Here is a 26,545-nt window from a genome sequence, read left to right as displayed (position 1 = left end):
TGCATGTCATGCATGTCATGATTTTCATGTTACCACGTCTCATTTACCTTCGTCATACAGTGGCGTCGCGCAATACCAATTTTGGTGTATACCAAGCTAGCGAAACGGCCGGGAATGCACAATGAGCGCGGCATGTAAATCATGACATACATAACCTGCATGTCATGATTTCCATGTTACCACCTCTCATTTACGTTCGTCATGCAGTCGCGTCGCGCAATACCAATTTGGTGTATGTCAAGCAAGCGAAACGGCACGAGTGTGTCATGAGCATGACATGTAAATCATGTCGTGCATGTCATGCTTGTCATGATTTTCATGTTACCACGTCTCATTTACCTTCGTCATACAATCGCTTCGCGCAATAACAATTTTGGTGTACATCGAGCTAGCGAAGCGGCCGCGAATGCATCATGAGCGTGGCAATTAAGCCATGACATACATGACATGCATGTCATGGTTTTCAACTTACCAACTGTCATTCATGTTCTTCATACAGTCACATCGCGCAATACCAATTTTGGTGTATATCAATCTACTGAAACTGCCGCTAGCGCATCATGAGCGTGGCATGTAAATCAGGTCGTACATGACTTGCATGTCATGATTTTCATGCTACAACATCTCACTTACGTTCGTCATACTGTCGTGTCGCGTAACACCAATTTTGGTGTACATCACGCAAGCGAAACGGACGCGAATGCACCATAAGCGTGGCATGTAAATCATGACATACATGTCATGGATGTCATGGTTTTCATGCTACCACCTGTTATTCATGTTCTTCATAAAGTCACATCGCACAGTACCAATTTTGGTGTATATCGATCTAGCGAAACGGCCGCGAGTGCGCCATGAGCGTGGTATGTAAATCATGTCATACATGACATGCATATCATGATTTTCATGTTACCACGTGTCAGTTATGTTCGTCATAGAGACATGTCTCGTCATACCAGTTTTCGTATGTATCACTTCATTTAAAGGCCGCGAGCGCCCCGAGACCACGTCATGTAAATCATGCTGCACATGACATGCCCGTCATGATTTGCATGTTAGGACCTGTCATTATGTTGGTCATGAACTCTTGTCACGCCGTACCAATTTTGGTATATATGAAATTAACGGAACGGCCGCAAGAGCCCAAAGGCCGTGGAATGTAAATCATGCTGTTCATGACATGCGTGTCATGATTTTCATGATATGACCTGTCATTTATGTTCGTGATAAGGCCATGTTATGACACACCAATTTTGGTACACATCCGATTAACGGAACGGCCAGGGAGTCCAAAGGCCGTGGAATGTAAATCATGCTGTTCATGACAAGCGTGTCATGATTTTCATCATATGACCTGTCACTTATGTTCGTAATAAGGCCATGTTATGACACACCAATTTTGGTATACATCAGATTAGCGAAACGGCCAGGAGAGCACAAAGTCGTAGGCTGCTAGATAGATAGATAGATAGATAGATAGATAGATAGATAGATAGATAGATAGATAGATAGATAGATAGATAGATAGATAGATAGATAGATAGATAGATAGATAGATAGATAGATAGATAGATAGATAGATAGATAGATAGATACGCTCAAAGTCGCAGAAGTTCGCTAAGAAATGCTTCGCATTTAAAAAGAGATAGAGAAAGCAGAACAGAGCCATGGATAGTATACTATAGCAAGGAGGGGAGAGGGCATAGCGTAGCATAGCCGTCTATACTAGAGGAATTACGTGAGAGAAGTGAGGCTTAGGAGGAATGGTGTGCAGCTGAGGTGGAGGGAATGGCGGAAGGGTAGCTCACTGCTGTTTCATCACCACAAGTGCGTAGCTGGCCCAGTATTTTTTTTTCCGACGCAGCTGGAAGTAATGCGCTGCTGGGCAGTAGAATACTTTACCAGGCCTGGTAACTACGTGTAGGTACGGTTTCCTAAGATGGTCTTGCATTGCGCACGCACAGTCCACAACGCACATTTCCCAGGTACGCGTAAAAACGCTATGATCAGTGCTGGCCCATTTTTCCTTAATCCAAACAAAAAAGAAGCATGAGGTCACTCAACAGGCTCCATCAAAACGCCAAACGTTTCGACAAGACAACTTTGCGTTTTCTCCATTTCCTGTTTGTGGTGTTTTCTGTTATGTATCGCTTGATTTTACTTGTGCTATATTTTCCTATACACTTTTCACGCCCCGATGTTTCCAACTGTCTTTTAAATATAATTTTGTCATTTCATGCTGAGTCCGGGCCAACCCTGTACGATGTCACATCAGCGAGAGGCTGCGGTTGTTGTGGCTGTCTCCTGAGTTGATTTACATTATGTTAAATGGAACTCTTGTGTTCATGCAGCCATCCCAAACAAAAAGGTGCGCGTGCGTGAGCGGCGCCTACTCAAGGACTTCAGCATCACGTTGATGGACGCGTCGGACCCAGACTTGCTTTCGCGTCATTCGAGCAGCGCTGACGTGAGCAGGCACGAAGCCGAAGAGACGGAGTCGCGGCCCCACTACAGCCGGGTGCTGCAGCGCTGGAGGGATCTGGTTAAGGCGCTGCAGGTGTCGCCCATCGGCACCAGCAAGAACCTCACCGCGCCCACGCGAACCTCGGTACTCAGGTGACCATCATTTGCGGAAAGAATTTTGATCACCTACCTCTCTACAAACACTTGTGTCTCGTCCTACCAGCACGAAAAACCAGGCGCTTGACGCGGCGAGATTGGAGTGTGTGTCTGAGGTTCCAGTGTGTCTCATGCGATAGCAGGGTGATTCCACGTCAGATCGAACAAACGATGGCTGGTCGACCTCTTAAATTTATTTCAAAATTTTATATATTATTGCCTGATGAGTGGAAAGAAGAGATCCGCAATTTGTTTTGCCGCGAAAAATTTTTTTTCGAAGCACAGGAAATCGATAATGACGAAGAGGTGGAGTGGAGCGCTCATCCGCTCTGCCGTTTTGGCCAAATTTCGCCATGAATTGCACAAATTATATTAAAGTTAGGTAGCTGAAATTTTTAAACTAGATGTATGTGTGTTTTTGCTTCTGCTCGGGTATCTTTGGTTTTTATGTGTAGTGTAGATGTTTTTATAAAAAACCTCAAAATTGGCCCAGGAGACGTTATTTTCTTTACTTTGAAGGTCTTTATCTCAAAAACGCCTTGTAGCAGAGCGACAAAAATTCCGCATTTCGTTCTTCGCATGCTTATCTACCAAACTGTCAAATCTTATATTTATATAACGTTTCAGTAAAGAGGTATGGTCGGACTAATTTCAATAAAACACCGAACAATGGAAACTTCTGACGACAATTAAAAAAAACCCATTTTTTATATTTCTTAAACTTTGCCCACTCATTCTCCTCCACGTCAGCTTTCACAATCATTGAAAACATGTTGCATAATGTCGTTGCACTAATAGCTACGGCCCCTCCAATCAGACCCTTAGGCAAGGATTGGCAATTCTGACTCCTTGCCCAGCAAGTGTATAAAATGCAGGCAGGATTGAATTTCTTCTCATTAAAAGGCCAGCGGGTACCGAAAAAAGGTGTCGCTGGCACTGAAGACGTTAATTTTGAAATTATTTCGTCACTGCAGGCAGCGGCCACGAGCGCGGGGCTACCGAGCAGGCGCGCGCGCAGCCGAGATGCTCGTTGTAAGAGACGGCGCAGTGAGAGCTTGTTTTCGCGTCCTCAGACCGATTGAGTTCGAAACACCAACACCTCTCGGGTGACTCGAACGCACGTGCACTGGTAGTCGCAGTGATCTCGTTAATGACGTTGATTTATTTTTCAGGGGGCATAAGAATGTCATCGTTAAACTGTGCGTTCCGTGAAGATCTTTCATTGCAGTGGTACCAAAAGCACGCGTAGCACAAGTAGTCCGTCTCACCGACAGTCACTGATATTTCCGGCGTTAAACGTTCCTTCAAAGCATTTCTGTCTAGGTCGGTAACTCTGCGAAATTTTGGCTTCTTTGCAATAATTAAAGGAGTACTGACATGATTTTGAGACATCGCAAAAGGGACATTTTATGCTTCGTTGGTATGCAGTGTCAACGCTGTCCACACACTGGAGTCAGAGAACACGTATAAAATATTTTAATTTGACTTTGAAGTTTTCGTCGCTGAGCATCTGCAAGCCAGCCCCACTGTAAGGATATTATCCCGACGAGTCCAGATAGTTCCACCGAGTTGGCGAGTTCTGCGTCCTGCATGCAGCCTAAATCGCAGAAATCACTCTCAGGGTCCCTGGACGACAATTCACTCATCGTTGTTTATGTGCACCACGAGCAGATGACGGATTTGCCGCTAGTACGTTGCCAGTTTCTGTATCTCCGTGACGTCACACTGCTATGAAACGACACTGAGAAGCCACCCCCTCGATATCGAAACCAATAGTGTCTTTTCAAGGCGGCGCTAATTAAAATATATACGATGCAGTCCCAGGCACCACAATAGCCGTTTTAGGTTTCTCGACATCAGTATTTTTAAATGCGAAGCATTTCTTAGCGAACTTCTGCGACTTTGAGCGTATCTATCTATCTAGCCGCCTACGACTTTGTGCTCTCCTGGCCGTTTCGTTAATAGGATTTACACCAAAATTGGTATGGCGAAACATGACTTTATTGCGAACATAAATGACAGGTCATAACATGAAAATTTTGATATCCATGTCATGAACGACATCATTTACATACCACAGTTCTGGTGCTCTTGCGGCCGTTTCGTTAGTTTGCTATATACCAAAATTGGTATGGCGTGACAAGAGCGTATGACGAACATAAGTGACAGGTCTTAACGTGCAAATGATAACACGCATGTCATGTACAGCATGACTTACGTGCCACGCTCATGCTGCGCTGGCGGCCGTTTCGCTAGCCTGATATACACCAAAATAGGTATCTCGTGACGTAACTGTCTGACGAACATAAATAACAGGAATTAACAAGAAAATCATGACACGCATGCCATGTACATCATGACTTACTTGCCACGCTCATGGTGCGCTGGCGGCCGTTTCGCTAGCTCGATATACACAAACATTTGTATCGCGCGACGTGACTATGTGGTGAACACAAACAACAGGTGGTAACATGAAAATCATGACACGCATGTCATGCACAGCATGACTTACGTGCCACGCTCATGGTGCGCTGGCGGCCGTTTCGCTAGCTTGATATATACCAAAATTGGTATCGCGTGACGTGACTGTGTGACGAACACAAATAACAGGTGGTAACATGAAAATCATGACACGCATGTCATGCACAGTATGACTTACGTGCCACGCTCATGGTGCGCTCGCGGCCGTTTCGCTAGCTTGATATACACCAAAATTGGTATCGCGCGACGTGACTGTGTCACGAACCTAAATAACAGGAGATAACATGAAAATCATGACACGCATGTCATGTACAGCATGATTTACATTCCACGCTCATGGTGCGCTCGCGGCCGTTTCGCTAGCTTGATATACACCAAAATTGGTATCGCGCGACGTGACTGTGTCACGAACCTAAATAACAGGAGATAACATGAAAATCATGACACGCATGTCATGTACAGCATGATTTACATTCCACGCTCATGGTGCGCTCGCGGCCGTTTCGCTAGCTTGATATACACCAAAATTGGTATCGCGCGACGTGACTGTGTCACGAACCTAAATAACAGGAGTTAACATGAAAATCATGACACACATGTCATGTACAGCATGACTTACGTGCCACGCTCATGGTGCGCTGGCGGCCGTTTCGCTAGCTTGATATACACCAAAATTGGTATCGCGCGACGTGACTGTGTCACGAACCTAAATAACAGGACTTAACATGAAAATCATCACACGCATTCCATGTACAGCATGATTTACATTCCAGGATCAGGTTGCGCTCGCGGCCGTTTCGTTAGCTTGATATACACCAAATTTGGCATCGAGCGACGCGACTGTGTGACGAACACAAATAACAGGTGAAACAGAAAATCATAACACGTATGTCATGTACATTATGACTTAGTTGCCATGCTCATGGTGCGCTGGCGGCCGTTTCGCTAGCTTGATATACACCAAAATTGGTATTGCGCGACGTCTGTGTGGCGAACATAAATAACGGGTGGTAACACGAAAATCATGACATGCATGTCATGTACGTATGATTTAGACGCCACGCTCATGGTGCACTCGCGGCCATTTTGTTAACTGGATATATACCTAAATTGGTATGGCATGACAGGAGTGTCGAACATAAATAGCAGGTCACGCATCCTATATATGTAGCAGAATATATGTTTCATTAGCATGGCATATACCAGATTGTACACGCATGCATGTATGACAATCTCGCGATATATGGCGAACTAGATGTCACGACATGAATGACTTCATTAGCCTTAATGACAAACAAGACGATGTATGCAGCTCTTTGCTGGCTGCTTCGCATTACATAAATTCCCACATTGTGTGCGATCTGCTGATTTTTATTTAGACCAACAACCCGAATTTTTTAAAAATTCGTGTCAGTACTGCTTTAAGCTTCTTGTGCTTCGAAAGGTAGTCTCCACAATACACTCATTCAGAGCTACACTTTCTCGCCATGAGACGCACAGGAGGAGCAGAGTAAGAGCAAAGCACAAGACCTATCCGCGCCGAATGAAGTGTGAACAGCGCACCGAACGCGCGGCCAGTTCAGGCCGTCTGCTGCCGACATCTAAGATAGGCAAGCGCATCCGGTTACCGATAGTTTTGCTTTTCTTTCCTTTGACACTCCATATTTTGCTTTGCCACTAGAGCGCCACGTTCATGCTTTCAACTGATCGCAACTGGTGCAGCGCAGTTTCTCTAGCAGCAGCGTGCGCGAAGCGAGCGCTCATAGCTCCCTTATAGAGTTTTAGTCTTGCTTCCATCTCTGCCGTGTCATCAGCGCCTAGCTGCGATGCGAACAGAGGGCGGATAGAAGAGCGAAGCTCCAGTGCACGTGCGTTCAAGTCAATTGAGAGTTGTTGCTGTTTCGAACTCAATCGGCCTGAGGACGCGAAAACGAGCTCTCACTGCGCCGTCTCTTACAACGAGCATCTCGGGTGCGCGCGCGCCTGCTCGGTAGCCCCGCGCTCGTGGCCGCTGCCTGCAGTGACGAAATTCTTTCAAGATTAACGTCTACAGTGCCGGCAACACCTTCTTCGGTACTGCTGGCCTTTTAATAAAAAGAAATTCAATCCTGCCTGCATTTTATACACTTGCTGGGCAAGGAGTCGGAATTGCCAATCTTTGCCTAAGGGTCTGATTGGAGGGGCCGTAACTATTAGTGCAACGAGATTATGCAATATGTTTTCAATGATTGTGAAAGCTGACGTGGAGGAGAATGAGTGGGCAAAGTTTAAGAAATATAAAAAATGTTTTTTTTAATTGTCGTCAGAATTTTCCATTGTTCGGTGTTTTCTTGAAATGAGCCCGACCATAACTCTTTACTGAAAAGCTATATAAATGTAAGATTTGGCAGTTTGGTAGATAAGCATGCGAAGAACGTAATGCGGAATTTTTGTCGCTCTGCTACAAGGCGTTTTTGAGATAAAGACCTTCAAAGTAAAGAAAATAACGTCTCCTGGGCCAATTTTGAGGTTTTTTACAAAAACATCTACACTACACATAAAAACTAAAAATACCTGAGCAGAAGCAAAAACATGCATACATTTAGTTAAAGAAACTTCAGCTACCTAACTTTAATATAATTTGTGCAATTCATAACGAAATTTGGGCAAAACGGCCGAGCGGTTGAGCGCTCCGCTCCACCTCTTCGTCATTATTGATTTCCTGTGCTTCGAAAAAATGTTTGGCGGCAAAACAAATTGCGGATGTCTTCTTTCCACTCATCAGGCAATAATATATAAAATTTTGAAATAAATTTGAGAGGTCGACCAGCCATCGATTGTTCGATCTTACGTGGAATCACCCAGCAATTTCATGGACACTCTGGGCGGATTTTTGCCGTCGCTGTCATGTGCCCGGATATGTATGTCTATGTATATACAAAATAAAAGCCACAAATAAAAATAATTAAGGCGAAAAAATTCCGAAGCGCTCGACCGGGGTTTCGAACCTGCGGCCCCTCGCTCCGCAGCTCGCTGGATTAGACAATTACGCCATGCCTCATTCGTTCTAGAAAACACTAACGGCAGAATACAAACGCACGGGACGCCACACTTGGCGAAATTAAAATTATGCAAGACGCGGGCCATGGTGCATCGTTGCCCGCGTTGCGTTTGCGTCGTATCGCTGGCGACCCACGCTAGTTTTCCATTTTGCGGATGTAGCGCCACGCCACTCGTGGCCAGTCGGCTAGGGAAAGAGCGTCCCGTGGCTCATGATGGCGCCAGCTAGTGGGAACGCTTTGGCTCATGCAGACTTATGCCACAGGGGGGAAGAAATGAGACGGCTGAACCAGAGTCACGGTATCTATGTTACACCGCGACCAGAATCCTGAGGCTAAACTTACAGCGTAAACTCTCAAGACACCCACGAAGAGAAGAAACGTACGACACAAGCGCTGACTAACAACTGCTTTATTCATTCCTACGCCAATGCATCCCAAGGCAAACTTATCGCATTATCGCACATGCGCACACAACAATAGATCTAAACCAAAACGTGTAACAAGGATGATAGTGCATTAGATACGCGAAGATCTGAAATTATATTCAGATGGGTGGAGAGACACGCAGGTACAGAAAAGAAGTGCGTTTGCGCTGTAATTTTAGCCTCAGGAATATGCACCAACTAGAGCCAAATGAAGTTTTATCTTAGTGACCAGAATCGACGCCCGCAGGGAATGCGAGCCGTGGCCTCACGTGCCACTGCCCAGCGCCGTCTTTATTTTCACCTGTTGAGGTTGCCCGCTCTGCGGTTTTGTTTGCCACCCAAAGGAAGGCGCTGCAGGGTCTTGGGACAACACGAGCGCAATGTGTCCGAGAGTGGCTTGCGTGTTGCGCATGCGTCTTGGCGGCTCGCATATTTATTGGGTCTCCAATTGTAAAACTGTCAAGCGTTTCGCCGGCGTTGGGATGTGTGCCATCGACTCGTACTTTGACATACAGGGAGTGTTCGACCGTGCTGGCACGATTATCTCTATAGGGGGAGTTTTGTGCGTCTTGTGCTTTTACCGGAAAGTTTGCGGTGACCACACGAAGATCACTTTACTCGCTGCAGCGGCCGCTTTTGCGAAAGGAGTGATCTGCTAGCTAGAAGCGCCAAAGTAGGGGTTAGTTCAAGTAACAACTGTGACAGGTCGCGCTCGTCCTATGTATACCTGTGCGTTCTTTTCGTGCCTCCTTTGTGTTTGAGCAGTGCGCTGCAAGTGTCGAGCTGTGACGGTTGTTAGTTCGCACTCGCCTTGTGCGTTTTCGTTTCCTGCGTAACTTGTGCTTGACTAGCGCGCAGCAAGTTTCTAGCTGCTTGCCGTTCATCCTGTGACATTCCAATTTCTTGCTATCGCGTTCATTGCTTGGCGCTTGAGGCGAAAGTGTGACTTTTTACCAGACCGCTGTAGATCAGGAGTAATAATAATGATATCTGGGGTTGAACGTCCCAAAACCACGATATGATTATGAGAGACGCCGTAGTGGAGGGCTTCATAAATTTCGACCACCTGGGGCTCTTTAACGTGCACCCAAATCTAAGTACACGAGCCTCAAACATTTTCGCCTCCATCGAAAATGCAGCCGCCGCGGCGGGGATTCGATCCCACGACCTTCGGGTCAGCCATAACCACTAGACCACTGTGGCAGGGCCAGATCAGTCGCGGGTCTATTATTTAGCGTTCCGGTCAGTATTACAGTTTTAGTATCGAGTAAAATAATTCTATAGGGGACAACTGCCCTAGCGGAGCATGTCCGCCCCACGCTTGAGCTGCACGTGCGGCGGATTCATTTTAAATGCGAATGCATTTCTTAGTCGAGCTGTGTCAGGCGCCGTGCGGCGTCCGCGATCTCTCCGCTCCCGCCCCCCTCTCCCATAGCAACAGCTGCGAGCGCGCGCGCTCCTCCCCGCCCCTAGCAACCGGAGCAGGTGGTGCGGGCGGATCAGTGGAGAGTGAGTGGAGAGGAGGAGCGCGCTCGGGCGCGTGAGGGCGGTCGCATCGCGGGAGCTCGGCGGAGCTCCCGCGTGTGTGGGAGAGTGTGGACGAGGGTAGGCGCGTGCTTCGGCGCTTCTCCTCTCGGCGGGCGCCCCACTCTCCCGTTCGCTCGCTCGCAAGCGTATATAAATGGAGCGGAGCGCGCGCTCTACTCTCTCTCGACCCGTTCGCCGGCTTTCGCTCCGTACGAGGACATGTACATGCTCGCCTACACCGGAGACGGAGTCTTTGTGGTGACCGTGTACCTCGCGCCCAACCTCGCCCGAGACGCCGTTGCCGCGCAGCTCGATGCGGTCATGGAAAGTGTCTGTGCGCGCTCCAAAAGCTCTGACCCCGTTGTCTTGGTTGGTGACTTTAACGTTGACGCGCGAAAGACGAGTGGACAGTGGCTTGTCGAGTACATGCGCACCAAGCACTCTATGCAGTGTGCCTCTGCCGCATCCGAACTCTGCCCCACAACCATTCACGTTACGTGCATTGATCTAGTCTTTACCCGAAACTGTGACGCCCGCATGCTTCTCAAAGACCCTCTGACCGTGCACTTTACCGGCCACAAGGCAGTGATCGTGGCCGTAAAGTGCAACGATAACACAAACAGGTGTTAAATAAATGGTTACCCTACAAATCGCCGTCTCGTCATTCATTATATAATTACTTCGCCGCACACTCGCGCCCAAAGGAATGCATTCGCATTTCCTCACGATTCCCTTCGCGGAGGTGGGGTGCATTTTTTTGTATGTGTTCGTACTCACGTCAGCTGTCCCCAAGGTCTCGCGAAACTCGCACTACTTATTGTCTCTCGTTTGGGACGGCGGCACTGCGGTAAACCGGCACGGAGGACTGGTAATTACTGCTGTGTTGCTAACTGTCGTAACGGCAATGTAAACACAAAGAGCTGGATTCGACCAGTGAAATATTACCGATTCATAAGAAGGTGGCGCCCAAAAAATAGACGACCGGCATGGATTACTTCAGTCCGCTGGACAAATCGAACAATATTAGCACAAAGATGTTTTATGCTCGGCTCCAACAAAACTTCAGTGATGTTATTTCCGTCCCGGATACGACCTTGGCACACGAAGAGATGACAAAGATGAACTAGAAGAAAAAGACGCGAATGTCGTCTCGGTGCGCTACAATAGGTGCCCTGCCCACTGCGCTACCGACATATACGACGCTTTACAAACGCGCCCTACATCGCTTACTCCTTCACGGTGCTTTTGGTTGGCAGCATTGCGTCATGAGACAAACGAGCGCTGATAGGGAACGCTTCGGTGGTCTCAGCGCAGCCGAGGCTTTCGGTGCAATATTGTCTGAATACTGTCGGTGCAATGCAGCGTACGCGGCGATTCTATTTGGCAACGACGCAGCTACGTGCCTTGCCTGCGGCGTCGTGTTAGCGCATGACAGCTCGTCACCAGAGCAACGCACCTTCTACATGCGCCAACAGTGTTTCTCCGCCGCGTTCTAGTGCGATGAAGCCGACTAATAAAACGGCAGCAATAAGCGCCGCAGTAAGGCAATGACACCGATATATGAATGTCGCGCAAGTGTATGCTTCGGTGCAGGAGGAGACACACGAGCGGCAAGCGCAACGCCTTCGCGACTCTAGCTACGAACCTCTGCCTTTCGCGTTCCTGAAGCGCTGTGTGGCAGTGTATGCACGAGCAGAGGCGTAGGTTACCCTATTGCTGGGTATCGCACACCTTGCCGTTTCTATCCTCGATAGACGATGTTTGGAAGGAGCGCATATCAAATTTCATTATTACTTCTTTTTTGGGCGAGTTGCTTTATTGTAGATCAAGGGAGTATAAGAGAGGCTTTTGTGTCGTCTCTCTTGTGGGTGTGTGTTCGCGCTGTTACTCCCTTGATCTGCATATCGAATACCTGTGTTTATTATGTGCCTGTTGATGCCATCTTTGTGCGGAAATCACCATATGCTGTGTCCAGGCGTGTGTTATCTACTTCAAATACCGCATAGGTCTATTCGTGATCATGGACGTAAATCGTCATGATAGAGATGTACTACCAAGCGCTAACGTCAGTTTATCCACGTCAAAGGTACTACAGCTGCCAAACAACAGACACTGTACAGGCTCTCATATATCAATGTACAATAAACAATCAGCTATTCTTGTGGTGACACGTTTCGCTTTTATTTTACACCGACGCTTATGACGAAGGGATCAGCCATGTTTAGTTTTTTTTTTTTTTTGCATGCACTAGCAGTGCAAGGTCAAAGTTCACACGTGTAGAGAAAATGAGTAAGCGGACGAAGCACTGAACAGAACTGCAGCTCATTCCTGCTTTACAACTGCACTGATAAATCGAGTTACTGGGAGACCGCGTTCGCGCTGGTGTTGAAGCAGAAGCTACTCTAATGTTTTCAGATTTCATCACTGAACGAGTATTTAAAAAATTACGAAGCTATACATACTGTTGCACGGATCTAACTTACACATTTCAAATGTAAATAGTGCACCGCCGCCATAGATTGTACTGTTTGGCGGGAGGGGAAATGGCAAAAGGGGGGACTCAATGTCATGGCGTGCACCACCGTGGTATGCCTAGGCCAGTAGTTCTCAGCCATGGAGTATTTGAGGACCCCTTGCGGACCCCGTGTAGTGGGAGAGAAAGAGAGAAAAAAGGGGGGAGTTCGTAAATTAAGACAACATTCAGCGTGAAATAGGCGCCTCTTATTTCTCCCTGGCAAAGAATGGACGAACCAGAGTGCTTCGATCACCAATTCGATCTCACCAGCTTGTCAATAAGTTGTGCGGTCTGCAGCCACATTCAACCTCTTTCTATCTGTGCTTGCTTTTAACCTCTTTAGAACCGAGAAGAAAGTAGACAAGGCAAACCCATATCTACTCTTTATTGGCAAGCATTTTAGGACCACGAAACACTTCTCAAAACAAAAAAACGAAAACTGCCATTTCTGAGCAGAAAATGGCGGTACTCATTTGGGTACATCAGGACTAAGCTAAGTGAAATTCCAGAAATATCTCTTCAGAAGGCGAAGTAACTGGTCACATATAGCGCATCTAACGTGGGCTTTTCCGCTGCAACCTTGATTTCGCCATCTCATCAGAGACTTTAGAGGCAGACGGTCTGGAAAATGCTCATGCATGTGAAATCATGCCTTATTTGGTGGTATTGAAGTCACCTTGGTACCAATAGGCGCTGCCGTAGACTCGAGAATTTCAAGATCCAGCTCTACTGCATTTTCGACTTCTTGCAAATGCTTCACGTGTGCGCCGATCAGCGTTTCCACAACTCTGTTCGAAAGCTCGAATTGCTCGAGAGGGTCCTTTGCCGCAACATCCATGAGCTTGCCGTCATTCCTATATTCGATCCACAAATGGGTCACCGATAGAACCAGTAAGTGGACCGATGCTCCAATGACCGACTTCTTTCCACGAGTATCTGTCCTATAATCGGACGCGTACCTCTACGCAAGGTCCACACCGCCCATGTTCTTGTATGCTTTGATGCAATGTGGCAGTTCAACACCTTCTTTCATTTAAACACGATAGTCTTTCTTGGGATACTTGAGCGCAGAAATTTTGGTCTGTCTATGTTTCTGTCCGACGCACGATTCAGCCGACCGGCTAAAGTTTAAGCACTTGCTGAACGTCCAGACATCTTCAACTGGTAGCTGCGTTCATACTTGTGAACATTGGGGGGACTCAATGTCATGGATTATCGCGAAAAGGTATTGATATTGAAAGCATGTTCTAAATTAAAAGGTACTGCTATTTCAGTCACTGAAGATTTTTCAACAAGAATTAGAGAAATTAGGAGAAAATTGTGGCAGAGTTCACTCGAGGAGAGAAAGAATGGAGTCAAGGCAAAACTTGTTTTTGATAAATTGATCATAGGCGACGCCACGTTTGCTTGGGATGAAGCCACTGACAAGCGTCAGAAAATCACTAGAAGAGGAAATTGACCACAGCAGAAAAACATAACCACAACAATTTTAAATATTAACTGTCGAAGTGTTGTCAACAAAGTAGTACTGCTTGAAACTCTTTTGGCTCTACATGACCCTGAACTTGTCGTACTAACAGAAACCTGGTTGGCTGATGATATATTCGACAGCGAAATAACTCCAAAAGATTACAAAATATTTCGGAAGGATCGTAACAGAAGAGGCGGGGGAGTCGCGATCTTATTTAAAGCTTCGCTTCAGCCGCTTAGAATGCCCGATGTACCGGACGTAGAAGCTTTGTTTTGTAAAGTTTATGTGAATAACGCAAGATATGTACTTGGAGCTTACTATCGACCCCCTGGCTCTTCAGCTTATGGTCTAGAACTTCGATCTTATATGCAGTGTCATGTTAAAATTGAAGATAGACTAATCCTGGCTGGTGACTTTAACCTTCCTAACATTGATTGGGATACTTTTAAGACTCCGTCTTCCGAATCTCCTGAATCTGAAGCACTCGACATTGCCTATGAGTTCGATCTCCTACAGGTTGTTAATGAGCCAACGAGAAAATACGATAACTCTGAATTGGTGCTAGACTTATTCTTTGTAAGTGGCAACATAGCAAATGATACTTTGGTTCAAGTAACGAATGGCATCTCAGACCACCTGGCTGTTGTTTTAATTTTAAAAGGCACAGTATTACGTCACAATAATGAACACAAAATGTTCCCTAACTTTGCTCACGCAGACAATGAATCTATAATTGATGAGTTGAGCTTTCTGTATGGAAGTTTTCAAAACAATACGTGCAGTGTCAACGAGTTGTGGATTCTTTTTAAAGAAATTGTACAAGATTGTATACAGAGGTTTGTGCCTAACTTAACTAAAAAATCTGTGCACAGGAACCCTTGGATTACTCGAGACACTATACATCTAAAGCGCAAACTAAAAGGTTAAAAAAGTAAAAGTCTTTAAAACGAAACTGTCATCAAACTAAGAATGACATAGATAAGGTATCAGAACAATTAAAAGAACACATTTCACAAGATAAAGTAAAATATTTTGGGGTAACTCTCCCAGCTTTCATAAAATCATCTCCCGAAAAATTTTGGAGAACGATCAAACAACATTCTAATCCCAGTGACACATTTATGATACAAGGAAGATCTGAAAGCAACGAAAATGTCATTGCTTCTGCTTTCAATATCCATTTCAAAAGTGTCTTCATTCAAGACAACGGGCTTCTGCCAGAATTCGCAATGTCAGTACCTCAGATGCCTAATGTAGAAATCTCTGAACAAGGCATCCTGAATTTATTGTTAAACCTGAATGTTAAAAAGTCAGCTGGACCTGACGGAGTACCTAACGCCTTTTTGAAGCGGTACGCGGAATGGTGCTCTAAGTTTTTGGGTGTGCTTTTCACGAGGTCTTTAAAAGAAGGTGTCCTGCCGGATGACTGGAGAACTGCCCAAGTCAAGCCCATTCATAAATCCGGTGATAAAAAATGTATTACAAATTACCGCCCAATATCACTAACCTCAACAGCATGCAAAATTCTAGAACATATAGTTCATAAACACATAACGACTTTCCTTGAAGAACATAAAGTACTAACAAATGCTCAACACGGTTTCCGACGGGGATATTCTACCACTACCCAGTTGGTTGGTATTATACATGATTTCGCAGAGGCTTTAAATAAAGGAAAGCAGGTGGACGTAATCTTTATGGACTTTAAAATAGCATTTGATAAAGTGTCGCACAAAAAATTGATTCATAAACTAAGCCATATTATCAAAAATGAAGAAATAATAAATTGGATTAGGGCCTACCTCTCCAATCGCGGCCAGTTTGTATCGTTTAATCAGTCTTCTTCCGAAAGTGTGTCAATTGATTCTGGCGTTCCCCAGGGGTCCGTTCTCGGGCCTTTGCTATTTCTAATGTTTATAAACGACATTGTTAAAGACATTTCAACGAATATTAGGTTGTATGCAGATGACTGCGTTTTGTATCAAACTGTGAGTTCTGTACAGGATCAAGCGAGGTTAAATGATGATTTTGCGAAGATTATTTTATGGTGTGAACAGTGGCAAATGCCTATCAATTTTTAAAAAACTGTTTTTATGAGAATAACTAACAAAAAGAAAATACTGCCCTTTACATAATCTACTGGTGGCCCAGTTCTTTCCGAGGTTGAGCACTACAAATACTTAGCATTGCTAATTACTAACAAACTCTCCTGGAACACACATCTAGATAACGTTGTAGCCAATGCCCTGAGGAAGTTGTTCTTTTTAAGGCGTACACTCAAGTTAGCTACCCCTCAAGTGCGTTTGCTTGCTTACAAATCAATTATCCGCCCTATGCTAGAGTATGCCGTGATAATTTGGGACCCCTACACAAAGTCAAACATCGAAAAATTTGAAAGAATACAGAAAAAGGCTCTAAGATTCATTTACAACTCATATGGTCGCAGCTCTATTAGCGAATTGGTAAAAAAAGGTAATTTGCCACCTGTTACTCAAAGAAACCGTGTTTGTAGACTGAAGTTCTTTTATCAGTTGGTAAATGGTCATTACAAAACTAACACATCACATATCTTGATTCCATCTACAGGTTACGCGACTAGAATCCGACATTCACAAACAATCCAGCCTTTAATGCAAAGAGTCGATTCCTTTAAATATTCTTTCTTTCCTCGCACAATAAACGATTGGAATAACCTGTCTAACGAAGCTGTAACCCAAAAATCTTTGGTATCCTTTGAAGAGCATTTGATCTGAAGGATTCTGTAGCCTGTTCAGACTGCATTGACTTTTTTGTTGTTCTTTTTTGCCCAAATGTACGTTTCTTATGTTTATGTACCACTCTGCTATGGTCTAAGTTTTAGACCGCAGTATTTATAAATAAATAAAATAAATTGTCGATCAAAAAGCAAATATTAGGCATATCATCTGAGGCGCAACATCAACATATAAGTATTAGGTTGTGCGTTCATTTACTAGAAAATACATAGATACGTAATTCTAAAGAACCTAAGGCTTCTTAGGCTGCCCTGAAGATGCGACGCTATGCATCTATTGGTATCTATGCATCTATTGGTATCTATTGCATCTACAGGTATTGTTGCAAGAAAAAGCCCTCTGCCGAATATATGTTGCTGCCACCTAGCAGTGGCCCTGGGAACAGCAACACGGGCGGCCGCGGATGGGATCAGGGGCTCATGTAGTACGACCGACAGAAAGCGAAGCACGCAGATACGCGGCCGATTTTTGGCCTCCATTCTTGCTCTCCTCACTTGCGGGTCCTGCCCTTTCCAAACAGGGTCTACAGCACACGTTTCTCAAATGAACCTATATGGCTACTCCACGGACTGAGAAGGCTAAGACATGCAAGCCTAGAAAAAGAATGCTCGCTTACATATGTCGTAGCAAAGTGCAACAAAAGCTTTACAATCATCTCATCGAGAAGGGAAAACATAAATCAGCTCCGCTGCAATTGAACAATGTTATGCGGTGAAGCATACCAAAAATTAGAAGGGGTGTATGAAAGTCGTGTGCCTAAACGCGTTTTCGTTTTTTGCGTAGATAGGTGTCGCGGACCCCCATTTGAGAACCACTGGTCTCAGAGTTCGCAAACTGGTCGGGGTCTCTCATGTGGGCGACATCGATCGGCCGGCCTCAGGGTGCTAGGCTGTTCAAGCTCGAGGTTCCGCGCTTTCGCGTTGGCAAAAACTGGCGTTACCTAGCAACCACTTGGCACAGCTGCACCTGGCTTTGCCAAGTGCGCCGCCTAGCAACACGCCGGAGGACTAAAAAGAGGGAGAGCGGAGACGATAAGTGTAGAAGAGAACAAGAAATAATTAAAACAAAATAAAATCTCTTCCTGGGGCGCGATTCCAACCCTGGTACCCAAGGTCCAAAGCGAGCGTCATAACCCCTCAGCAATCCAAGCACGGCAGCAGATCAAGCACTCATGGAAACCATATGATTGCGTTAGCATGGGCGAGAGAACGAGAGAAATATACAGACAAATGGAAAGAAAGGAGACAAAAAACAAACAGAAAGACAAACAGACACAGGGAAAGTAGGAGAAAGAAAGAAATAAACTGAAGGAAAGGGAAAGGAGGCATAGCATCCCCACGAATAGTACATTATAACAAGCGGTGGGAAAGGAAGTGAGGTTAAGGGGACAAAGAGAAAGGACGAAGCATGGTGTAAACATTTATAGTACAGTATAACAAGCGGTGGGAAAGGGAGGTGAGGATAAGTGGGCAAGGAGAAGGAGAAAGGATGGAGCATGGTGTAGCCATTTATAGTACATTATAATAAGCGGTGGGAAAGGAAGTGAGGTTAAGGGGACAAGGAGAAGGAGAAAGGATGAAGCATGGTGTAGCCATTTATAGTACATTATAATAAGCGGTGGGAAAGGGAGCTGAGGATAAGTGGGCAAGAAGAAGGAGAAAGGATGACGCATGGTGTAGCCATTTATAGTACATTATAATAAGCGGTGGGAAAGGAAGTGAGGTTAAGGGGACAAGGAGAAGGAGAAAGGATGAAGCATGGTGTAGCCATTTATAGTACATTATAATAAGCGGTGGGAAAGGGAGCTGAGGATAAGTGGGCAAGAAGAAGGAGAAAGGATGACGCATGGTGTAGCCATTTATAGTACATTATAATAAGCGGTGGGAAAGGAAGTGAGGTTAAGGGGACAAGGAGAAGGAGAAAGGATGGAGCATGGTGTAGCCATTTATAGTACATTATAATAACCGGTGGGAAAGGGAGTGAGGTTAAGGGGACAAGGAGAAGGAGAAAGGATGAAGCATGGTGTAGCCATTTATAGTACATTATAATAAGCGGTGGGAAAGGAAGTGAGGTTAAGGGGACAAGGAGAAGGGGAAAGGATGAAGGATGGCACAGCCATTTACAGTACATTATAATAAGCGGTGGGAAAGGAAGTGAGGTTAAGGGGACAAGGAGAAGGAGAAAGGATGGAGCATGGTGTAGCCATTTATAGTACATTATAATAAGCGGTGGGAAAGGAAGTGAGGTTAAGGGGACAAGGAGAAGGAGAAAGGATGGAGCATGGTGTAGCCATTTATAGTACATTATAATAAGTGGTGGGAAAGGAAGTGAGGTTAAGGGGACAAGGAGAAGGAGAAAGGATGAAGCATGGTGTAGCCATTTATAGTACATTATAATAAGCGGTGGGAAAGGGAGGTGAGGATAAGTGGGCAAGAAGAAGGAGAAAGGATGAAGCATGGTGTAGCCATTTATAGTACATTATAATAACCGGTGGGAAAGGGAGGTGAGGATAAGCGGGCAAGGAGAAGGAGACAGGATGAAGGATAGTATAGCAATTTATAGTACAGTATAACAAGCGGTGGGAATAGGAAGTGAGGATAAGTGGGCAAGGTGAAGGGGAAAGGATGAAGGATGGCACAGCCATTTACAGTACATTATAACAAGCGGTGGGAAAGGAAGTGAGGTTAAGGGGACAAGGAGAAGGAGAAAGGATGAAGCATGGTGTATCCCTTTATAGTACAGTATAACAAGCGGTAGGAAAGGGAGGTGAGGATAAGTGGGCAAGGAGAAGGAGAATTTGAAGTTTTAAGGCGCGATTAAGACACGGACGAACAATAGGAACACACACACGGAGCGCCACTTCCAACATAGATTTATTTCGAAAGAGCACAGAACATTTTTATACACCACGCGCGCCGTCATCGTACTTTAATGCGCAGTCGCATTCAAGCAGCGTAACTCTTTTGGCGATAACGAAATGGAGGCAACGCTGACGCATAGATCACCTGATTCGATTATTTTCTTAGCCTCAATAATTAGTCGTACAGATTTATCAGGACTTCGGCCGACTACCGCGCAGGCGCTAAAGTGCGGAACGCAATGACAATCCCGGCAGTGTATCGCGAGGTGGCCCTCTCTGCCATTTCTGACGTTATTATTATGCTGTCTTAGCCTGTCATTCAGGCACTGTTCGGTCTGGCGAACGTAACTTCTACCACACGACAAGGGGATCTCGTAGACCACGCCCTTCTGACAGCTTACATACTTGTTCTTGTGGTTGATAATGCAGGCCGGAGCTTTCCTGAGGAAAGGGTTAGTCATATTGCAGAGCCTGGAGACTTTTAACGGGGCAGAGAAGACCACCTTTACATCAACATGATCGGCAATTTTTTTCAAATAAAGGGATACGCGGTGTACATACGGAATCACAGCAAGTTTGACATTGCTCTGGGGCGCCTCCTCACTTACGTGGCGGTTCCGCGACTTCCTCAACGTCTTCTCCGCCACAGACACCGGAATGTGCTGTAGGTAGCCTGCCTCCTCAAGACGGTCAACCTGCTTGAGGAAACTGTCAGCTGCTCTGTGTGGGCAGAATTTCTTGAAAGCATTCAGCAGGCACATGTTGGCGATGCTACGTTTGACAAGCTTGGAATGGGACGAGCTAAAAGGCAGCAGTGGTTTGTTTGCACGAGGCTCATATTGCTAACATCCATGGTCAGTTGTAAAAGCAACCTTAGATCTAAAAATCTTATAGTCGAATCTACCGAAAGTTCGTGTGTCACTATTAAGGGAGATAAAACATGTCTAAAAGTTGTCAAGGTGTTAGTGACGACTTGGTCGGTGTCCATGAACTTACTACCTTCGAGAAGGCCAGAAATGGTCCTGCCAGGGCGAGCTAAAAACAAGTCACTTAAAAAAGGCGCTAAACAGGAACCTATACAAACGCCGCTCTTTTGCAGGTATAGGCTACCGTCCCACTCCACATAGGTCGAACTCAGATACAGTTCTAGCATTGCCATGAATTTTCCTTCTGGGATACCTGCGTCATTTTGAAAAGACAAGGGTCGTATCGGTCTATGCTCTCCTGGACGCACTGAAGCAACGCATTTTTCGGCATGGAATAGTACAAGTCTTTCAGGTCAATAGAAAAAGCGTCCAGGGCTACCCCTGCTTGACCGGAAAGAAAGTTAACTACTTCACTGGAATCTTTCACCCGATAGAGATCGTCAACCGTAAGAAGCCGGAACTTATCGAGCAGGAAGACGGCGAGACCTTTCTGCCAGCTGTTACGTTCTGACACAATTACTCTGAGGGGGCAACTCTCCTTGTGGGTCTTTGCACTGAAGAAGAGCTCGAGAGTATCTGATTTGCTACTTTTGATGTACCTAACTAACTTTGATAGGTTCATACTCTCGCCGAGCTTCTTAGCTTCACTTTTTAGCTTTTTGATCTGGACGTTCTCGCGGCACTGAAAGACAGAACTCAACGCTTCAAGCGCTTTCACCTTGTAAAGGTCCCGTGGAAGGACGGCGAAGCCGCCTTCCTTGTCCGAAGGGAGAAGCGCAGTACGAGTTCGTTTGCAGGTAGGACGCCAAACGACGAACAATAGGACGCCCTGGTTCCCGTTGGTCACGAGAAGTACATCTACACCACTAGACACACACCTATCCATTTCACTCGCGCGAGCCAAGCCGGACACTTTGTGCACCAAGGACAGCAGTTCCGGGCCGGTGTTCCGAGGCTGCACGGCGAACTTTGGCCCTAAGGCGAGACCCTTGCTGACATCCTCTGGTAGCGTGACGTCTCCCTCGGTATAGATCCTGTTTCCTTGTATCGTTCTCACTTTTGGACGATGGTGTGCTCGCAGTTGCGACAATGTACACTGCCAGAGGGATTCGGTTGTCCGATTGGCCAGATGCCTGAAATGCCACAACACCCGCCTTGCTCGCTCCGCTCCCAATGAGCTGTGTAGTTGGGCTTCCAGGTGTATTCGGTACAGGCGTGCCTGCCTTGACCACTCCGACTTGAGGATGCTGCATATGCGCTTCCCATGACCCATAGAAGGGTTGAAGCCTCGGAATCAGTAGCCTCACGTGCTCAGGTAAAATCCGGTGACGATTGCAGAATGACAGCATGCGAGCTTTGCATGTGGCGACGGCGATCAACGCAACTGTGGTGCTACGCAACGTAGTATCGCCAACAAGTGCCTGCTGAATGTTTTCAAGAAATCCTGCCCACACAGAGCAGCTGACAGTTTCCTCAAGCAGGTTGACCGTCATGAGGAGGCAGGCTACCGACAGCACATTCTGGTGTCTGTGGCGGAGAAGATGTTGAGGAAGTCGCGGAACCGCCACGTAAGTGAGGAGGCGCCCCAGAGCAATGTCAAACTTGCTGTGATTCCGTATGTACACCGCGTATCCCATAATTTCAACAAAATTGCCAATCATGTTGATGTAAAGGTGGTCTTCTCTGCCCCGTTAAACTCTCCAGGCTCTGCAAGGTGACTAACCCTTTCCTCAGGAAAGCTCCGGCCTGCATTATCAACCACAAGAACAAGTATGTAAGCTGTCAGAAGGGCGTGGCCTAAGAGATCCCCTTGTCGTGTGGTAGAAGTTACGTTGGCCAGACCGAACAGTGCCTGAATGACAGGCTAAGACAGCATAATAATAACGTCAGAAATGGCAGAGGGCCACCTCGCGATACACTGCCGGGATTGTCATTGCGTTCCGGAATTTAGCGCCTGCGCGGTAGTCGGCCGAAGTCCTGATAAATCAGTACGACTAATTATTGAGGCTAAGAAAATAACCTAATCAGGTGATCTATGCGTCAGCGTTGCCTCCATTTCATTATCGCCAAAAGAGTTTCGCTACTTGAATGCGACTGCGCATTGAGGCACGATGACGGCGCGCGTGGTGTATAGATATTTTCTGCGCTCTTTCGAAATAAATCTATGTTGGAAGTGGCGCTCCGTGTGTGTGTTCCTATTCTTCGTCCGTGTCTTAATCGCGCCTTAAACCAAGAAGCCCAGTCTGCCATTCTTACAGAAAATGAGAAAGGATGAAGGATGGCACAGCCATTTACAGTACATTATAATAAGCGGTGAGAAAGGGAAGTCAGGATAAGTGGGAAAGGAGAAGAGAAAAGGATGAAGGATAGTATAGCCACTTATAGTACAGTATAACAAGCGGTGGGAAAGGAAGTGAGGTTAAGTGGGCAAGGAGAAGGAGAAAGGATGAAGCATGGTGTAGCCATTTATAGTACATTATAACAAGCGGTGGGAAAGGGAAGTGAGGATAAGTGGGAAAGGAGAAGGAGAAAGGATGAAGGATAGTATATCCATTTGTAGTACAGTATAACATACGGTGGAAAGCGCAGTGAGGTTAAGGGGGCAAGAAGGAGAAAGGATGAAGGATGGTATAGTCATTTATAGTACAGTATAACAAGCGGTGGGAAAGGGAAGTGAGGATAAGGAGGCAAGGAGAAGGGAAAAGGATGAAGGATAGTATATCCACTTATAATACAGTATAACAAGCGGTGGGAAAGAGTAGTGAGGATAATGGGGCAAGGAGAAGGAGAAATGAAGAAGGATGGTATAGCCATTCATGTATAATAGGCGGTGGGAAAGAGAAGTGAGGATAAGGCGGCAAAGAGGAGAAAGGATGAAGGATGGTACAACTATTTATAGTACAGTATAGAAGCGGTGGGAAAGAGAAGTGAGGATGAGGGGGAAAGGAGAAGGGGAAAGTATGAAGGATAGTATAGCCACTTATAGTGCAGTATAACAAGCGGTGGGAAAGAGAAGAGAGGATAAGGGTGTAAGGAGGAGAAAAGATGAAGGATGGTACAGCCATTTTTGGTACAGTGTAATAAGCGGGGGTAAAGAGCAGTGCGGATAAGGGGGAAAGGAGAAGGAGAAAGTGTGAAGGATGGTATAGCCACTTATAGTACAGTATAAGCGGTGGGAGTGGCGATGAGGGGGAAAGGGTGAAGGATAGTGTAGTAAAGCATAGCAAGGGGTGGGAAAGGGAAGTGAGGAGGAGAACGCCGCCAGCTCCGCTCTTTCCTCAGTCTTCGCAACACTAGTGCTCCAATTTTAGCTGCCCCAGTGCGGCATTCTTCTGTTGCTTTATTTTTCTCTTACGCGGTTCCATCAATTCCTTTCCACGTGTACACATAGCAGCCAGGCATAACTGTTATAAACGACAACGCGCGGCACGGAAAAATAAATAGGTTTTTATCGCCAGAAGATACACAAATGGCTGCCCATTGTTATGTCTGATTTGTGCTCTTTAAGTGCTTGCTTTTCGGTAGGCGTGGTGGAATAGTTACGGTCATCGGCTGCTGACGCGAAAGTCGCGGGTTCGATCCCAGCAATGGCGGTCGCATTTCGACACAGACGATATTCTGGAGAGGCCGGTGTACTTTGATTTAGGACCCTGTTAAAGAGTCCCAGCGTGTTGAAATTTCCGGAGTCCTCCACTTCGACCTGCCTTATAATCATAATGTGCTTTTGGCACGTAAAACCCCGGATATTACTGTTTATTTGCTTATGCCGGGATTATATACTTAATTAATTAAGAGTGTTGGAATGCATATACTATCTCTGAGGAATAACGGTGGCAGCCAATGTTGCCGTTTATTCTGGCAACAATAATTACAGAAATACGTCTGCGCAGGGAAACACTGGAGCACCAAGTGAGCACCGAGATTGAGGACGCGCCCTTGCCGACCGTGCGCGAGGATGAGCAGGCAGCAAACGAGACTCCGCTGGTAGGCTCAGTGCAAGAGGCTGCTGCAAACAACGGCTGGCTGTAGGCGCCGGCTCACAGTTGGTAGATTGATGCATCAATCAGAGCGGTTTTTTTGACGCCGCCTGTTTGATTTGCTGGCTTGATTGGATTGCGTGTTTCCTTTTCCTTTCCGCGGTCTTGTATATACCTATATGTGATCACGTGCAATAAACTGTCAGTTATCAGATAGCGCTGTGTGCCCCCTTGCTTTTGCGCCATCCATATGGTTATTTGCATGAACTCAGTTTCACTACATGCTCCTGAAACAAGTAGCCAAGTACAAAGCAGTACTGCAACTTGTTCCTGAAATCAGATAAGTTTGGGCACGTTGCTATTCCATTTCAGCATCTAGCACATAACACAAGACAAGGACCGAGTGGCAACGGAGCAAGACAAGCGCTATAGCGCGTGTCTGTGTCGGTTCTCACTTGGTCCTTGTCTTGTGGTTATGGGCTAGGTGCTGAAATTCTTCCTGGAACTCGTCGCCAGCTTCGTTTCACAATGGCACGAAATCACTCGACCAAATTAGTTATTCCGACTGCACAAAACATAGCAATAACCAATAACTACACTCTTAAAAAAAAGTTAATAAAAAGGTAGTAACTGCAATCAAATAGGTAGTAACTGCAGCGGTCACTAATTTCCTGGACCATTACTAGCTTTTTTGCTACCTGTTTACTACCTACTTCAGTACAAAGTTAGTAACTGCAAGCAAATAGGCAGACGCTGTAGCGGGTACTAACTTTCTTGGACCGTTACTAACCTTTTGCTACCCATTTACTACACTTGACAGTTGGTGGCTGCAACCGCTACTAACTTTTTCATTGATTGAACAATTCATTCATTCATTTTGTTACATCAAAGGTCCCTGGTTGGAATATTACATGAGGGAGTGCGTTATAGAAAGGCTAACAATATAATGTAATTTATGATGGAATGGTTTCGATGAGCCGCTTGAGTGTCGATGATGGTGGCGACTTCGGTGGGCAGGTCATTCCGGTCTTGGGCTGGCAGTGGATATGCGACTGTTGCGGGAAATGCGATGGGCTCTTCTGGTGTATGGGGTATCTAAAGACAAAGAATGGAAAAACTTATGATAAAGGTTAAGACGCGCGATTTTGTGGCACTTAGCCGGACCGGGTGAGATAATCTCTGCTTTTAGTGCCGAGAAGCTTGAGGTGTATGAATAGTTAGATAGTATACTAGAGTGCCTATTTGGGCCGGTTGGTACATGTTCAACGATACGAGAAACAGCGCGAAACAAGGGACAGTGAATGACCAGAGGTAAGTGAGCGCTTGGTCCGTCTCGTTTCTCGTATCGTATAAATCGCACCGCACGGTTCTGGACAGGCTCGAGGACGTAAGTGAGGCGGTGAGTATGAAAACGCTAGCGTTGGCTGGACAAAGGTTTCGAAGGCAACTTTTTTAATAGAAGGAGGAAGAGTACGTTTAGCGGAATTTATTATGTGGTTAATACGAACACGTTAGGTGATGCGAGATGTAGACACCAAGGTATTTAAATGAATCAACTGTTGCAATATGGTTGTTATTGATACTGTAGTTATACACAAAGTGATTCTGACGACGGTGAATAGACAATAACACAGTTTTAGATACGTTCAAAGACATGAGGCAAGTGTTACACCAGTTCTGTATTCGGATGAGGTCACATCGTAATGTGGAGTGGTCGGAGGGGTTAGTAATTGCGCGGTAAACAACGCAATCATCTGCGAATAGACTGATGTGAGAAGTATTAGAAGGGAGGTCAATAATGTATATCAAGAAGACGAAGGGGGCAAAGTACGGTGCCTTGAGGTACACCTGAAAGAACTGGTGTTAGAGATGAAGAGTGTGATTTGCCATAAACGAATTGCTGACGATTGGTTAAAAACCCTCGAATCT

General features: G+C 45.8%; 1 protein-coding gene across 1 annotated transcript in view; it reads left to right on the top strand.

Annotated features, from left to right (window-relative positions):
• Positions 1-24,821, top strand: part of LOC119382366 (transient-receptor-potential-like protein) — a 604,781-nt gene extending 579,960 nt beyond the window's left edge. The window contains exons 15-16 of the mRNA XM_049412186.1: positions 2,352-2,616; positions 24,530-24,821. Coding sequence (XP_049268143.1) covers positions 2,352-2,616; positions 24,530-24,668 — 404 coding nt within the window. The 3' untranslated portion in view covers positions 24,669-24,821. The remainder of the gene's footprint in view (positions 1-2,351; positions 2,617-24,529) is intronic.
• The last annotated feature ends 1,724 nt before the right edge of the window (positions 24,822-26,545 follow it).

This window comes from Rhipicephalus sanguineus, chromosome 2, assembly GCF_013339695.2.
Source record: "Rhipicephalus sanguineus isolate Rsan-2018 chromosome 2, BIME_Rsan_1.4, whole genome shotgun sequence".
NCBI lineage: Eukaryota > Metazoa > Arthropoda > Arachnida > Ixodida > Ixodidae > Rhipicephalus > Rhipicephalus sanguineus.
Note: the sequence above shows the minus strand (reverse complement) of the source record. Positions and strands in the feature narration are given on the sequence as shown.